At 36.3% G+C, this 18,755-nt stretch overlaps 1 protein-coding gene across 5 annotated transcripts in view; it reads right to left on the bottom strand.

The window, feature by feature from the left end:
* LOC143238387 (uncharacterized) overlaps positions 1-18,755 on the bottom strand; it is a 98,228-nt gene that overhangs the window by 39,006 nt on the left and 40,467 nt on the right. For 3 of the 5 annotated variants that reach the window (XM_076478552.1, XM_076478553.1, XM_076478554.1), the window contains exon 2: positions 1,287-1,548. The exons of 1 other annotated variant lie outside the window; for it this stretch is intronic. In XM_076478552.1, the coding sequence (XP_076334667.1) occupies positions 1,287-1,308 (22 nt within the window). In that variant the 5' untranslated portion in view covers positions 1,309-1,548. Of the gene's footprint in view, positions 1-1,286; positions 1,549-2,034; positions 2,210-18,755 lie in introns of those variants that run through there. One more of the 5 variants, XM_076478556.1, reaches the window with a different exon arrangement.

Below are 18,755 nucleotides of genomic sequence, written 5' to 3'. Positions count from 1 at the left end.
GACAAACACGCTTGGTGGCCTGTGAAGGCTACACTTAACCAAATAACGGAATTGGTTATCACTCTTATAATTCATCTGCATTTCTACAACACAGCTGGAACCTGATATACTGGGACCTCCAACTCACCGTCGTAGGCCTTTTATACTAAAGGAAAATTACAGATTTATGAAGTAATTTTAGAATAACATTATGTACGTTCACTTGTGGCTCAGCTGTAAGTCAGATGGTTTATAACGCTATAGCTCGGGTTTCGATTCTCGTGGTAGGAACAGTACAAAAACTTTTTGTATAACTTTGTACTTAATTAATAGCAAACAAACACTGCACCTGAACTACTACTGTAATCTTTAAAACTAATGCTTATCAGAACAAAGTTTGTTTGTTGTTCAGCACAAAGTTACACAATGTGCTAACTGTGCCATGCCCACCACGATTTCTATCATTACATGTGTTCTGGCTTGTCGCCGAGTCAGCGCTAGGTCAGGTGTAGTATTTGAATAGTTGTGGTACAGTCCGTATATAGGAACTGGTAGGTAACACCTTATGACTGTCAACAATGACTTTAATCCAAAGAAAAGAGTATATAGGAACTAGTAGGTAGTACTTCGTGAATGTCAACAATGAATTTAACCACAAACTTTCTAAAAGGGTCTCTTTGAAAATCTTGAGTTGGTCTGAGTTGAGTGACGTTTCTAGAAAATACGGCGATTACAGCAATTCACAAGTAAAATCATTGTATTGAAACTTAATGAACCAGAGTTATAATGCATTGTTAAAGTAACATCGAAACATAAAATTTTATCACTAGTCACTAATATTGAAACCATTGTTGATCTAAGCTATCCTGGCAACGACATATAACATATTATTGTGTTATGAACCGACCTTAAATAGCAATGCCATATCTCATTTAACTACTTTAAATTGTATTAAATATTGTTGTATTATATGGCTAGATACTTAAACAAATAGTTAAGGTTGTTCCTTGTGAGTGTCACAATATTTGGTAACTTGTATGTTCCTTGTGGGCGTCACAGTGTTTGGTAACTTGTATGTTTCTTATGAATGTTACAGTGTTTGGTAACTTGTATATTCCTTCTAAGTGTCACAGTATTTGGTAACTTGTATGTTCCTTGTGAATGTCATTGTGTTTGGTAACTTGTATGTTCCTTGTGAATGTCATTGTGTTTGGCAACTTGTATATTCCTTGTGAGTGTCACAGTGTTTGATAATTTGTATGCCATGATGTCTACCAAAAATTCCACAAGTTCCATAGTCAACTTACCAACTTCAGAGTGGTACATCATGGAAGTGGAATGGGAAGTCCAACTTGAGAAGTGGACTTATGGACTGAAGGTCAAGCAGCAAGAACTTGTAAAGCGGAGTTTAAACAGCTGTAGTGAGCTTCCAGTAGTTGGAGTAGAGTGTCAATAAAGTCCAGACAGTTAAATTGTTGTGTGAAGTCCAAACAACTTGGAAGATGTGTGGAAAGTCCAAACAGCCGAATGTTGCGTACTTCATACAGACCTACTATTCAGTTGCTTTGTCTGCGAGAAAAGAATATTCATTACTTACTCAGGAATACATTAAACATGCAACAACAAACGTAGTCTATGACAAACGGGACAATCAAACACTGATTATTGTGAATGGAAAATAAAACAAACAAGAAAGAAGCTAGCAGCCAAATGGCATTCTGTTCACACAATGTCGCCTGTGATGTGTCTGCTAGTTAAATGTGAAACAAGAGATTCGCGTTGCTCAAAAATATTGAAACATATTTCCTAGTCGTGAGAACAACAGTTGATTCTCTCTCTCCAAACCGTATTAGAATGAACGAATTCCATTGTGTAATTTTGTTTATTTTCTGCTCTTATAAAATTATTGTAGATTTTACTCATTTAAACCTTGTACTTAAATAAAAGATATGTTTAATTGTTTTTTATTTGTTTTGGTTATTTGTTTACGAAATACTGTAAACGAGAACAGCTAGAGAAGAGCAGATGCCGTGTCTAGTCGACCAGCTTACTTACCTTTAGCTTTCCTATATAAGTTGTGTTACGTGTGGCTCCCCCTGGAAGGCAAGCGGAGGCGGGCTGACGACGGGGCGGAATACTACGCGTGAGCGTGAACAGTGGCAGAAAAGTGAAACGAGAACGGCAGCGCCCTCACTTATAGCAGCAGTTGGATGGAGTGACTTGTAGCAGCGACACGTGCAGTCATTTCTAAACAGTCCACTCACAACTCGACAACACAGCCTCCTCCTTTCATTATTCTGATTGGTGGATTCATCTGTAAGCTTCTAAACTGAAGCAATTTATTTCACCAATCAGTACGCGTGTCAGCAACCAGAGCTACTTTATTTGATGTTAAGCCTAAAGCTTCACAATAAGCTATCCGTGCTGTACTCCAGGGGTATCGAAACCCGGATTTTACGCTTATAAAACACACAATTAATAAGGTGGGCGATCCTTTATTTTGTTACAAACATTTCGTTTGTTTCTTTGTAGTTAAGCTTCACAATAGTTTGCACGTGCCCCACTATGAGTATTAAAATCCAAATTTTAGCGTTATAAACTAATTAGTAAGGCTGAAGATGCCCTGGTACAACAAAGACACCGTAATCAAATCCAAGTTTTTAAAAGATTTCACGATATCGTCAAAAATATTCTGTTTAATGTCGTCATATATTAATAGGTTGAAATTCAAAGCTCTTGTGTAGATAGTTAAAACACTTAAACAAGTAAATAATTGAGATATTAGTTCGAACGTCGGTTGAAGTCACCCTCCGAATGTGAAAAACAAATACTGTTAACCACACAAACACATAATGTCACAGGTCACATGACTGCCTGCCTTACATACTTAAAGATTATACCATCTGCTTACTTTCTAATCCTTCATCCTTATTGAAGATGAAATTAGTTCCACTGTGTTTCATTATTTCTACAGTTGAGTCAAAATAACAGTTTGCTCCCACCAGGTGGCATGACCACAACGATTACATGTACTATCAAATGTTGCAGAGTTTTCAACATTTCTCTTAGGTTCACCTATTCTGTTTTTAACTTCATTCCTGTTTCAGTAATGTATAAATAACCACACCTCATAAAAACTGTTTTATCCACTAGAGTGACTAGAGTGGTTACATCTTTACTGTCTTTAAATATTTTATTCGATGAGTTATGGGATTTTTAGTTTATAAAACATTTGACATGAAAAACCTGGAATACATGTGGTACCAACATTACTTTTAATAATTTAATCAAATGTTCGTTTTTATTTTCCCACAGATGTATCAACAATACAAAGTGCGAAAGCTCTATGTAATACTACACATTTCATCAATAATAGCTCATATTTTTAAAATCTTAATAGATCAGAACATAGGTTTAAAGATCTGTAAACAAAAGTTTAAACAGCTGATATATCTTGTGACTTCCTCTGACATGATTCTTGGTGTCGATAAGAGAAAAATGTTTATAACTCGTCTTGACCAGTTGTTATTTTGTTAGTTTCTTACATTTTCTAAACAGTAACGTCTGAACCGTAACTCAATCATTATCACTCGTGGAGTTTCTAATACACAGTGTCTATGGCCGGCTGTTCAATGAAGACAATTTTAATAAGGTTTTGGCATGGCCTGGTGGTTAGGACACTGTGTGGGTCGTAGATTCGAACCATGACATCGAACACCCTTCCAGTAAGTAGCCCAAGTGTCGGTGATGACCAGCTGCCTTCCCTTTAATCTATCACTTCAAAATTAGGGACGGTTAGTGCAGACAGCCCTTGATTAGCTCTGCTTGTCTAACAATTTTAATACAAGAGTGATCTAAAGTGTCACACCCTGAAGGATAACTATTCCAGGGTGTCACAAGGGGAAGATACTGATCGTGAATAATTTTATTAGACTGTGTGTCCAGAAAATTTTCTTTAAACACTTATAACTTCAATGTTGGAAAGTATCACATTAGAAGGTTAATATTAGTGTGAGAAGGTATAATAGTAGAAGGTTAATATCAGTGTTAGACAGTATAATAGTAGAAGGTTAATATCAGTGTTCGAGAGTATAATAGTAAAAGTCTAGTATTAGTGTCAGAGAGTACAACAGTACAAGGTTAATATTAGGGTTAAAAAGTAACACAGTAGGAGATTAATATTAATGTCAACCACAATAGACGGTTAATACGAGGGTTAAAAAGTAACACAGTAGGAGATTAATATTAATGTCAGAGAGTATCACAGTAGAAGGTTAATATCAGTGTTAAAGAGTACCACAGTAGGAGGTTAATATTAATCTTAGATGCTTAATATTAGTGTTAAAGTGTACCATAGTAGAAGGTTAATATTAATGTTAGAGAGTACTACAGTAGGAGGTTAATATTAGTGTTGAATAATACCACACTAGGAGGTTAATATTAATCTTAGAGAGTACCACAGTAGATGGTTAATATCAGTGTTAAAGAGTACCACATAAGGAGGTTAATATTAACCTTAGAGAGTACCACAGTAGATGGTTAATATTAGTATTAAAGAGTACCATAGTAGAAGGTTAATATTAATGTTAGAGAGTACTACAGTAGAAGGTTAATATTAGTGTTAGAGAGTACCACAACAGACGGTTAATATTAGTGTTAGAGTATCACAGTAGAAGATTAATAGTAGTGTCAGAATACCATAGTAGAAGGTTAATTTAGAGTATCACAGAAGAAGGTTCATATTTAAGGCTGTGGAAGTCTAATGTTAGTGTTTGAAAGTATTAAAATAAAATATTTTTTCAATAGTAACACAGATAAGTTCAGTTATAGAAAGTATTATAATAATACAGTGTTCGAGAGAAATGACAGTGAAATTTTCATACCCTAAACGTCTAAAACGATATTTGATTGCCAAGCTTGACCCCTGATGTACTCAGTAGATTTGGGTGACTGACCTTTAACCTTTAACTGGTCACGATCTTGGTTGTGTTTTTAAAGATTTTGTTCAGTAAAGGTTAGTTGTTTTATTATCATAATCAGGGATTAAATTGTTTTTCATAATAGGTTACAAAAGAAAGACCCACCCCTTTCAAAATCCCATTCAATTACTGATTATAACGGCAGCGAAAACGAAATATACGACTTTACTTTTTCGAAGAGTTCGTAATTAGTAATTAGTAGCCCGTACGAGACAGACCCTCGTTCTTAGATTATTCATGTAATGAAGTTTTCGAAACGTCGCTGGTCTAGTTTTTCAGCGCAACGATATAATTTAATGGGAAGATTTCAAAATCTGAACGACAACCGGAATGTACTACTCAAAGTGAGGTCAAAAGTTCAGTGAAATTATTTGTTTGACTTGTTTGTTTGTTAGTCAGAGAGTTACACATCTATTATATTGTGTACTGTTTTTGAATCTTACACGATATGACAAACAAACGTTGTCTAACTAGGAGCACACTTTTCTCAGTTGAATACGACACAAACAAATTAATGTTTTATAAAAGTAGTTTTCTTGTCGGACATCTCATGCGCTCATCCCAACTCCCTCATAACAACTGTAGCCTTCTTTTTGTAATCTAGCTTAAACCTAAGCATTTATTTTCATTTCAGTAAAATGAGTTCTTTATTGGTTAGCCTAATGGTTATATAAAGCTTACCCAAAAGGTGAATCCAGGGGTTCATGGTTCGTGGCTCGTTTCTTCAGAAACCGTGCTTTGATCTTTCGGGATACGGGGACGTTGTGAGAATGATATTCATTAATCACTATTTGGTCAAATAAAAGTATCGCAATAGTTGGCGTGGCCATTATTTAGTTGCCTTCCCCGTTGTCTATTAATTAAAATTTAGGCATGGCTAGCGCATACAGCCCTTTTGTGTGCAGCGTTGTGTGAATACTGTGAAGCACACAAAACTTTACGTGTTCACAACTGAATAAAACGCACAACACTTGCTTTTGAGTTTATTCGTGACATTGTCGATGTTTTCAAATGGTGTTTAACAAACTTTGCAAAAAAAAAATAAATAATTTTGACTCCCAGTAACTTATATTTTACTCGTATTTACCTTACACCGTTACATAGACTGGATGTGGTCTATTGGTTGTCGTTCAGGGCTGCCGGTCGAAAGATCAGAGGTTTGAACCGAATCGGTATTCACTCTCCAAGTACAAATGTCACAAAGAGTTAGTCGAAACAAAAAAAGAGGAAATTAAACTTGATTTCACACTTAAGATGCCAAACAACACACACATATGTATATAATTTGAATTAACAAAAATCAGACTCAAACTGAAAACGAAACTGAAGACATTTCATAAATTAAAACGATTCCTGAAGACTATACTGTGGGATATATAATGTACCCTGGGTTTTGGAGGTGATTGCGGAAGTAATACCCACATTACGGCACGGATACAACGTAATGTGTTAGCAATTGTTATTTATTTTCTTTTCCTTTAAAGAGTACCCATCTTTTCACCACTTCCTGCAGGCAGTGAAGGGTAATACAGATGTGGGACGTTGAGGAGTGAAGTAATCATATAATTGTCTGTGGGACGTTGTGAGCCTAAGTACCCAAAACATGGTGTCCCATAACTTACATACTTTTTTATGGTTTTGTTTGATTATTATAATTAGTTTGGTTTCTTCAACGTGCAAGATAGGCGAACGGATGTTAAAACTTGTAGATGGTGTATCCCTACAGCAATGCAGGTACTACTTCACAGACACCTCTAAATCCCAGGGCACATCTTATATTCCACATTAAAGTCTGTACCCGGGGTATCCTTTTAAGTTATGTAACGTGTTTAGTTTAGTTTAGTTTTTTTTTGTCTGGGCCTGTTTTGTTCATTAAATTTCATTTATCACAGGTATGGATACTAACGCAGTCCTTCTTTTTTATGTTAATGTTAACTGTTTAAGTACACACGTGTGTATTTAGTCAGACTACCGCGTGGATCTTGGCTGACTTCAAGACGATGATGTCATGACTAGTGATTTAGTCTTCTTGACGGTGGATGTTTTAATGAAGTCGGGCAGAAAAAGAAATCAAAAACATAATCAATGAATTTAACACAAATCGATAACCAATTAAACACATAGGTGCATTCTAGAGTTATTTATATATAAGGTGCTATATGCAGTGTCGAATAGGCCTTTCGTCAATGTCAGAGCCCACCAGGCCTAACGAGACATAGCAGAAACACTAATGGTCGAGAAGCTATTTACATGGTGAGCAATAGCTGTTTTTTGGGTTACATGCTTTTTAAATAAACAATTGTGGATTCGATGGCTCCCTTTATGAAAATCATAAAACAGACTACAAAAGTAGATCAGATACAAGATCCACCCCACCCCCACCATCCTCCTTTCGTAGCAATACTCCCCTCGCCGCATCTATCACCCTATACTACTACAATTTTCAACTCTATCATGGTTTTGTATGGAAGTAAAATTAAGTTAGGCAGGAGGTATTCCTGACTTCTTGCCCTCCCTCTGGTTAACAGTTCTAAACTAGGATCAGTCTTGTCTATACCTTGAAATTTCTGACCTGACGGGTTGGTCAATATGTCGCATAAGGTACATTCAAGGTTAAATACCACAGTATATTTATATCAGACCCAGCCAGTAACAAGACGAGAGTTAAACGTGCAAATAAGCTTTAGGATTGGTTCTTACAGATCTGATAGTTCAAAGACTATGGCAGGTTTCAGAACTACAGAGTTTTCTATAGTGTTTTGTTTCGTTCAAGACTTTCATTTGCCTCATGCACGTGCAAGTAATTATTTAGTATCGTGCAGGTAATGTTTCCTCGTTCGTGTTTTATTCATGAAAGAATACATTACCGGACACTTCTGTTGCATTGTTTAGACTTTTTAGAGATAAATATCCCCTTTACATGTCGTGTGGAAAAATAAATATATCTGGCCATCATTGTGGAATAAATTACACCTACTTACGTCGTAGAACAATACGCAGCCACGTGTATTGATCGTGTAGGAGTGACACGCACACAGCTGTAAAAATTGAACGATAGGCGATATGGATCGCACAGACATTTTAAGCAGTGACTTGTACAGAGGGCCGTTTTACTCAAATTCTGTTTATCTGTTTGCCAACCATTTCAGCTGCCACAAAATGACTGTGGAGAGGATGAAATTATGAAATGAAGTGAGTCCAAAGATGGATTTATTGCTGTACGATAACACGTCAGAAGGTGTTCCCACTCGCTAAACAAAAACAATTAAATATTGGTAGACGTGCCAGGTTGAGGATTGAGAGGTCCAAGTTTCGTGCTTTTCAATACATTTTCTCCCTTTCAGCCCTGAGGGCAATATAACTGTGACATTAAATATACTACATATTGGTTGATCAGAAATTCTATACGAGAGATGAGTATACCAGAATTATTCTTTTTTTGGAGGGGGGAGGAGTAAACCTGCTCTGGGGGTGTTTATCTCATCTTTCCTGTAAGATGTTCAAGTCCATATACCACCGTTAATTAAATTAATCTTAGTGAATAATACGTAATTTTCAAATGACTGATCGTAAGCCATTAATTATTGGATTTACTGTCAGAGCACACTAATTAAGTTAAAACCACACACACAACATAATAATGTCACAGCACACTAACCAAGTTAAAACCACACACACAACATCACAATGTCACAGCACACTAACCAAGTTAAAACCACACACACAACATTATAATGTCGGAGCACACTAACCAAGTTAAAACCACACACACAACATTATAACGTCAGAGCACACTACCCAAGTTAAAACCACACACACAACATTATAATGTCGGAGCACACTAACCAAGTTAAAACCACACACACAATGTTATAACGTCAGAGCACACTAACCAAGTTAAAACCACACACACAACATTATAATGTCGGAGCACACTAACCAAGTTAAAACCACACACACAACATTATAATGTTGGAGCACACTAACCAAGTTAAAAACCACAAACACAACATTATAATGTCAGAGCACACTAACCAAGTTAGAACCACACACACAACATTATAATGAGACTAAAATTATACATTACTCTTCCATTACCAGCTGTTGTTGTCATAGTAACCAAACAGGTTGGAGATGTTCCGTCTATCAGAGAAGTTCTCAACCCATGTGGCAAACTAGCCAGCAGCTAGGGCGCATCAGTTAAGGGTTAAGAGGCGAGTATTTGCACTCCTAAAAATTAATAATTCCTACTGCCTTTTACTCCCTATACTTCTACAATTCATTAGACACTCAACCTGCACCCTTTTACTTAATTACACCATGTAACACAAATTTTGTTCCTGGATAGTATGTGTTATTTCTTAATTGTTTATGTTGTAAAAGTACAGAAAATGGCCATTATTTCTTTCAAACTTTGCTTTTGTGGCCTGGATAATAAAATTTAGAAATTAACATATTTTCTATGTAAAAACAGGCAAATTTTCACATTTTCATTTACATAAGGTCTGAATAAAACAACATATGAGTCAATATTTACATGTATTTATACTAACGTTATACAAAAATGAACAAACATGTTTAGAAATGAGTAGTTTTTCGAGGTTTGCGACTGTAATTTAAATCACTTTCACGTATCAGCCCCAAATATAGTCACTCATCATGATTTCGTTATATGTTCCTTGGCAGCGGCGTTCAAAGTCCAGTATATCTTGGTGGAAGCACTCGCCTTGGTCCTCTGAGTATGCTCCCACGTTCAGGGGCATCCTGCAGCCCATTTTGCCGTAGTTCTTTACCAGAGTCTCAACCAGTTCCACATAATTTTCGGCCTTGTGATTGCCCCTGAAACCCCAAACCACTGCGACAAAGCTGCCCCAAGCTTTTTTTCCTTCCTACTGAGATTCTTGAGGAATTCTGTGCACTGCAGAATCTTTTTTATTTGTGGTCCAACAAAGACACCAGCTTTGGCCTTTGCCTCAGACAGCTTAGGGAAGAAGTCTCGAAGGTACTTGAAGGTTGCAGACTCCTTATCAAGAGCTGTGACAAATTGTTTCATAAGACCCAATTTTATGTGCAGTGGTGGGAACAACTCATTCTGGTAGCTCACACTTGACATTGTGCCTCTCCACAGAGAACTCGGACCGTTGTGGGCAGTATTTCCTGTTGTAGTGCATTACGGTATCCCTGCTGTCCCAAAGGGAAAGATAACAGGAAACTTGGTAAAGCCTCCTTGTCTATGTGTTCACTTGGGCAGCTAGAACTAAATTGAAGTGGTGAGCTCCTGTATATATATATATATTGCTATGGAAAGTTCTAGAAAATTCTAAAAGGTTCTTGAAAATTCTTGTAAGTTCGATAAAATTCCCTATCAGTTACTCAGCGCTGAATTTACCTGGAATGTTCTGGAAAATGGGTAAATTTGAAAATTTCATTAACCGGGTCACAAAAGCAAAGTTTGAAGAGGAAAATAGGTCTTTTCCATTTACTTTAGGCATAAACAATCGGGAAATAACACTTTCTGCACAGGAACAAGAAAAAGTAAAAAATTATGTTACATAGTGTTATTAGCGACATTAAACATAACTAAAGCCTTTTACCTTAATAGATATTAAGCCCTCATCATCTTCTCTATATTTTAAAATTTTGTTCAAGTATAAACCAGGTGATCTGAGACAAACCTAGCTACCTAAAGTTAGTATTTCAATCAAATCTAGCTACCTAATGTCAGTCTTTCAACTGAACCTAGCTACCTAAAGTCGGTCTTTCAACTGAGCCTAGCTACCCAAAGTCGGTCTTTCAAGTAAACCTAGCTACCTAAAGAACTTAGCAACCTAAAGTTGGTCTTTCAATCAAGGTTTGGTTTGGTTTTTGGAATTTCGCACAAAGCTACTCGAGGGCTATCTGTGCTAGCCGTCCCTAATTTAGCAGTGTAAGACTAGAGGGAAGGCAGCTAGTCATCACCACCCACCGCCAACTCTTGGGCTACTCTTTTACCAACGAATAGTGGGATTGACCGTCACATTATAACGCCCCCACGGATGGGAGGGCGAGCATGTTTGGCGCGACTCGGGCGCGAACCCGCGACCCTCAGATTACGAAACGCACGCCTTAACGCGCTAGGCCATGCCAGGCCCCTTTCAACCAAACCTAGCTACCTAAAGTTGGTCTTTCAACCGAACTTAGCAACCTAAAGTTGGTCTTTCAACCAAACCTAGCTACCTAAAGTTGGTCTTTCAATCCCACTATACTAAACAAAAAGATAAATGTTAGTTACTTATAATCCAACCTGAGTAACTAGCGGCCTCTATGTCTTCCACATCCTTTAGTTCAGGGGGTCGGCAAACTACGACCCGCCGACTTCATTGAATATGTAACGTTGCACACAAAAATTCTCTTGTTGAGAAACTTATATGCAAAAACGGCTCGTTCGGGTTGAGAAAATATTTTACATAGAAGAGCGAACAACGTTTCGGCCTTCTTCGGTCATCGTCAGGTTCACAAAGAAAGAAAGAGGTAACTGACCGGAAGTTGACCACATGTTTGAAAGGGGTTGTGTAACTGTGTGTCGAAATGTAGAGGGCGGTATTAGATGTTTGAATATATAATTTTATTTATTTTATTAATATAGGTATAAAGGTGTTCCTTTATATTGGTTTATTTTGAGTTTAAGTTGTTGTATAAGTAAGGCTTCTTTAATTTTGCGTTTGTTTATGTTTGTTTCTTTATTTAGTATTTGAGTGTTTTCTATGGTTATGTTGTGTTTATTTGACTTGCAGTGTTCGAAAACGTGTGAAGGTGACTTTTTATGTTCTTTGAATCTGGTTTCCATTTTTCTACTTGTTTCTCCAATATAGAAGTCGTGGCAGTTATCACATTGTATTTTATAAATAATGTTGGTGTGGTGTTTGTCAGTGTAGTTTTTACATAGTATAGACCTCAGTTTTGTGCCTGGTTTTGAATAAATTTGGTATTAACTGGAATGTCATATTTTGTTACTAATTTTGCCAAATGTTGGTTATTTGTTTGCTGATGTCAGGAATATATGGTATACAGCAGTATATGGTTTCGTGGTTTTTGATTCGTGAGCTGTATTTGGTGGTCGATTTTGCTTTTTGTCTAGGTGTGTGCGTATAATGTTTTCTACGGTTTGTGGAGGAAACTTATTGATGTTGATGAAGTATTGTTTTATTTTGTCTAATTCATCGTTAATTTTATCTGGTGAGCATAGTTTTATGGCTGTGTTTATTTGGTTTCTTAGTATGTTGAGCTTTTGTTTTGTTTCATGTGCTGAGTCCCAAGGAATGGATAGTCCAGTATGGGTGATTTTTCGGTGGATTTCTGTTTTGAATTGTGTGTCGGTTCTTGTAATTTTGAGGTTAAGAAATGATATTTGATTGCTTTCTTCCTGTTTACATGTGAAGTTAATGTTGGGATGTATAGAGTTAATGTGATTGAAAAAATTAAGTATGTGTTCTGTCGATTTGAATCCCGCAACCGTGTCATCTACATATCTGTACCAGTATAGTGGTGGATGTAATGCTGTGTTAATTGCTTGTGTTTCAACTTGTGTCATAAAAATATTGGCTAGAACTGGTGATACTGGGTTGCCCATGCTTAGGCCATTTGTTTGTATATAGTTTTGGTTGTTGAACATGAAGTTTGTCTTTATCGTGGTGAATTCTATGAGGGTTGCTAACTGGTTACTGGGAATTTCTATAGTTGGGTTAGGGTCTCGGATATAGAGTTCTAAGGCTATCTTGCAGGCTTCAGTGGTTGGAACTTCTGTAAAGAGGGATATAACATCGAAACTGGCCATTAAGGCTTTATGATTAAGTTGATTTAGATTAGACTTGAAATTAAAAGAGTCTTTGATGAATGAGCTGGCTGATGTTACATATTTAGAGAATGCCCATGCTATGTATTTACCAAGATTGTAATTAAACGATTCATATGTGGACATTATTGGTCGTAATGGACAATCTGGTTTATGAGGTTTGGGGATGCCGTATATTTGCGGTGTGCGTGAGTCGGTTTTACGTAGGTAGGAATAAAGTGTTTGTGAAATTGTGTTGGCTTTTTTCATTTGTAGTAGTAATTTGTTCAGTTGCGTCTCGTGTGTCTTTGTTGGATTTGTGTGTATTGGTTTAAATTTGTTCGTGTCTGATAAGATGTTATTCATTTTTTGGATGTATTCATTCATGTTCATTATGACTATAGCGTTACCTTTATCTGCTTTTAGAATTTTTATGTTTTTGTCTTGTTTTAGGTTTTTTATGGAATTAATGTCTCTTTTGTAAGGTTGTTTTTTAGTTTTCTGTTTTGTGAAATTATGTTGATGGTTTTGTGAGAAAATTCTTTGAAAAAATCGTTTAAGATGTTGTTTTTAGGTGTTTCTGGAAAATATAAATTTGTAATTTTACCTGGGAAGTTTGGCTGTTGGATGTCAATAAAATTATCTAAGTTGTCTTCTTTCTGTTGGTTGTGTTTGGTTGTTTCCTTGTTTTTCTTCTCTGTAGAAAGTATCACAAGTCTTTGTTCGCTCTTCTATGTAAAATATTTTCTCAACCCGAACGAGCCGTTTTTGCATATAAGTTTAAAAATTCTCTGTTTTTCTTATCTATCTTTGGTTAACGAACAATATAATTCAGTTTCGAAAAATAGAGCAAAAGTTTCATTTTTACAGTGGCCTCAAATAAATCAGTGTTTTATAGCTAAACATGTTTTAACCCTTCACTGTATGCTGTGTCATACATGGAACACACCAAATTTTACGTCATTAAATGCTAACTGAAGTGTTTTCTGTAGTAATCTGCATACTTGGCCGCTAGTAGGACAAAACAAGTAGCTTAGTGTCGTCAGACGCGGTCTCGGACGCGTTAACAAGTTTTGAACTCATTCAGTGTTTGCTACATTTTGTCTGTGTCGATGCTGCTTGAACAACCTCTGTTATATTGTCTTTTTTCTTGTGTTGTGGACTACTTATTGGTAAGTAACAACATTATTAGGTGAATAAGAGTTCTGACATAGTTTTTGTAAAAAATAGAGAAATTTAGGAACAATCTTATATATTATACTATAATATTCACTCAGTCATCCTATCACAATACTAGACATGTTCATGCATTTTTAGAAAACGAGTAGTTTTTAAAACTTCACTAATTTTGTTGCTAACGGTGGACAATTTTTTTTTTTAATTTCGCGCAAAGCTACTCGAGGGCTATCTGCGCGAGCCGTCCCTAATTTAGCAGTGTAAGACTAGAGGGAAGGTAGCTCGTCATCAACACCAACCGCCAACTCTTGGGCTACTCTTTTATCAACGAATAGTGGGATTGACTGTAACGTTATAACGCCCTCACGGCTGGGAGGGCGAGCATGTTTGGCGCGAAGGGGATGCGAACCCGCGACCCTCAGATTACGAGTTGCACGCCTTAACACGCTTGGATATGCCGGGCCAACGGTGGACAGACTTATGGCGGCAGTTTCATCGTACTTTTCATGTGTTATGTTTGTGCTCGATAAATAAAATACAGTATATTTAATTTTTTTTTAACACCCACAACTTGTATAAAGTATTCTTGTAAAATTTGGTTGGCTGCATCTATTCGTAAGTTCAAAATACTATTTGACTACAATTTGTTTAATGTTGTGGACCATTTCATAATTATTTCCTATAGGAAACTTATTTTTTATTGTTTCTGATTACTACTTTTTAAAGTGATCAATTATTTTGTTAAAAAAACTTTTGCAAAACTGCTTTAATAATTTTTCTAATTTACATATACCTTGTGCTTGCAGTTACCCATCATTCATAATGTCACAAGAGAAAAGGCGAAACATTGACTCTGAATCTCGTGTCTTTAAAGAGCATTGGAGGGTAGAATACTTTGTAACTGAAAAAAACAACAACAAAGTATTGTGTGTAGTATGCAGTTAGGCTGTTGCAGTACTAAAGTAATATAATACATAGACATTACCAAACATTCATCTCACTATTCTCATCTGACAGGAAAGTTACGTCATGAGAAATATGAAGCCTTGAAACAGGGTATTTTATCACAACAATTGTTTTTCCTAGAATAAATGTAAAAATGAAGCTGCAACTAAAGCTAGTTTGAGAGTAGTTTGTTTGTTAGCTAAGAAAGGAAAACCATTTACTAACGGTGAATTAATTAAATCTTGTATGATAACAACAGCTAAAGAAGTATGTCCAGTAAAAATAGATTTATTCAAGAACATTAGTCTTTCTGTAAAAACAGTAACTAGGAGAGTTGAAGACATATGAGACAACATCCTGTACCAATTAAACAATGAAGCACAAGATTTACAGTGGTTTCCTCTGGCTCTTGATGAATCAACAGATGTGTCTGACAATTTGGTGTTCCTAACTTTGAAGTTACGATGGAAGAACTAGCTTCAGTGAACAGCATACATGGAAGAGGTGGAGAAAACATTGAATAAGTACAATCTAGTTTTGGAAACGTTTAAACAATATTACAACAGATGGTGGAAAAAATATGTGTTGTGTAGGAAAAGGTTTCGTTGGACAAGTCTACAAAGCTTGTGACAGTATGGGATGTATGAAACTTATAGTGTTTCACTGCATCAGCAGGGACTTTGTGGAAAACATTTAGATCTGTCATGTGATAGAACCAGTCGTATCATCTGTCATGTGTGATAGAATCAGACGTAACAACAGTGAATTTTATTCGATCGCATGCACTAAATCATCACCAGTTGCGAACATTTTTGGAAGAAATAGAAGCTGAATATAGCAATTTGCCGAACCACACTGCTGTAAGATGACTTAATAGCAGTCAAGTATTCTCACGATGTTTTAAACTTCGGATGGAGATTGACATTGTTCTTTAATGAGAAATATCGTGCTCAGCCGCTACTTGTAAACGGTGAATGGTTGTGGAAATTGGCATTCTAGGCTGACTTAATAACTATTTTAACGAGTTCAACCTTAGACTGCAAGACGATTCTGAGCTTATATGCGACATATACTCTGCAGTAAAAGCTTTTCGATATAAAGTAACCTTCTTTCACTTCCAGCTAATGATAAATAACTTCAACCACTTTCTCTGCTGTGAAAACTACAACCAAGAAGCAAATTCTCCATTTCTTTTCCAATTTGCTCAAGACATTCTCACTGGTCTGAAGCTACAGTTTCAACAGCGTTTTTCAGATCTCGATGAAAATGTGAAAGCATTAAAAATCTTTCAAAATCCATTTGACTGCATTATGGAGGAACTTCCGTCAGATCTTCAAGTGGAAGTTATTGACTTGCAGTCAAATGACATGTTAAAAAACAAGTACAAAAGGGAAAACTTGATATAAATGCCTCCCAGACGAAGAATATACACCTCTTTAAAATCTTTTGGTAGGGGATGGGTTTCAGCATTTGGCACAACCTATTTGTCCGAAAAAACTTTTCAACTACAAAATTTAAACCACAATTTGGTAATATTTTGTGCCCCCAAAAAATAGAATTTCATAGTTCTAATTGAATGATAGTACATGGATGTTTATGTAGATATATACTCTTATAATGAAAAACATTAAAGTAATTAAAAACAAGTTGTTTCCATAGCCTTGTATGATCATGGTTTCATTCTTTATTCGCCTTGGCCGCAAGACATAAAAACATTTCTTATCCAGACCGCCTCCACAAGAGTTTGCCGACCCCTGTTTTAGTTTAATGTTATTTTGTATTTATTTTTTTTATGTGGCAATGGAAGATGTCTAAGTTTTATTCTCCTTATAATGTTATTTTAGTTGTATATTAAGTTCACTGTTGTTTTATAGTGTTGATTTTAATCGTCCATGGACAGTTACTGGAATTTAATTAGTAGAAATATTAGAGTGGTTTTATTTCCACTTAAAGAAGTTTAAGGGTGACTGTTTTGCCACAACTAGCTACATACAGTAAAAGGCGGTAGAAACTAAGACGTTGTGGGTGTAAACACCCAACTTCGTACACACATTTGATTTTTTTTTTATTATTTTCCATGATGGATGATTAGACTGACATCGACGTTTGGATTTTGTCTGATAGACGAATAGATTTGGTATCGTTTAGAAGTTGAGAGAAGACAGTTGGTTTGGTACCGTTTAGAAGTTGGTGTGACCAGCGTTTTAGGATGAGTTACTTGACACACACAGCGAAATTCGTTATATTGATACTGGATATAGAATACAAACAATCTTGTCTTAGCTAGGATTCTACGGGAGGTCAAGAGGTAATTGGACATAACCCTTTCATATTGGGTCTAACACTGAGATAATGCACAAGTCGATGCTAAGTATGATCAGATGTTCAGCATATCCACAATATATATCCTTGCTATTTCCCCCAAAAGAACCACCCCTCATGTGTGGGCAGTCGGTGCCCCATAAGATCGATTGTAAAATCACATTATTCAGTTGAATAAGAGCAGCCCAAGAAAGAGCGCTGTTGACCTGCTGCTTTCCTTCAATCAGTATAGTTTAAGTTAGTTCACCCTACAATGCTCATTAAGTAAAGAGGTGAATAGTTTCACTTAGTTTTAAAGTTTAAGTTAGAATAACATAATAAACAACATAAACTAAACGTCTGACTTAAATCAGAATCCATCATAACTGGCTGTCGTTCAACACAATGGGATGTCTGTGCTGTGCCCATCACGAATATCGAAAACCGGTTTTTCGAGTGAAAAACCTCCATATTTACCATCGAACCACAAGAGGCGCTAACTTTCGAATCTCGTGGGAGTGTTCCGGAAAAATGTTGTGTCAAAGAGGAAACGCTAAACAAAATGATTCGCGAAATGTAGAATTGCTTAGAAGAAATAACTTTAAAAAACCGGAACATTAATAATCTTAATAATGAAAACTTAATATTATATAATTTTCACAGTTCACCCATACGGATGGCCGTTTGTACGCGCGTGCTATGTATTTAGCAGAAACGTCAACTGAGGTTCAAAACACGAGTTCGTCATTCCCCTAGCGTATATCCCCCCTTTCCAGTGACAGCGGAATGTCTGCGAACTTACACTACTAGAAACCGGATTTCGATACCCGTGGTGGGCAAATAACAGACAGCCCACTGTATACCTTTGTGCTTATTTCCAAATAACACTGCACAACAAAGTTTTTGCTTCTTGAACACTGTCGAGTGTTCTTTATAGATTTTTGGCTGCTGATCACGAAAATCACATCCAGATTTGCTCATCCCGTACCGTTTCATCGAAATCTTCAGTTTCACCAGGACATTGCTACAATGGAAAAACAATACCAGGGCAACTGGAATCCGTCAATGCTTGCTGACTACTATTGGACACTGCAACGTGATGCACCGGACATTGAATACAAACGGAAATAAGGAGCAAAACACTTTTAATTATGTTGAACTTAATAGCGTATTAGAAACATAAGCGCAATTAAATACGTTATTGCTGGTAAACAGTTAACTGTCTATTTCTCAGAGTTCCTACGTGATGAAGCAAAACCAAAACTATATTTGTGTATACCCACCAGATACCTGTCACAATCAGCAAAAACGTTTCAGAAAGCAAAACTTTTCAACAAATTGTTATGCAGTGTGATCAATCAATAATCAAATCCCTAGACGGCATTAAAACTTACTGACACCAAATCGGCTCAGGAAATTAGAAAGTAACATACAATAAGATAATGTACACAAGCTAATCTGATTTCTTAATTAATAACTTGGTGATAAAATACACAGAAATAAAGAATGCGAGCTAAAAGAAAGATTCTAGAAACCTTTTGATAGCAGTTTAAACGTTGCTCGGT

This window comes from Tachypleus tridentatus, chromosome 13 (assembly GCF_004210375.1).
Source record: "Tachypleus tridentatus isolate NWPU-2018 chromosome 13, ASM421037v1, whole genome shotgun sequence".
NCBI classification, from domain to species: domain Eukaryota; kingdom Metazoa; phylum Arthropoda; class Merostomata; order Xiphosura; family Limulidae; genus Tachypleus; species Tachypleus tridentatus.
Note: the sequence above shows the minus strand (reverse complement) of the source record. Positions and strands in the feature narration are given on the sequence as shown.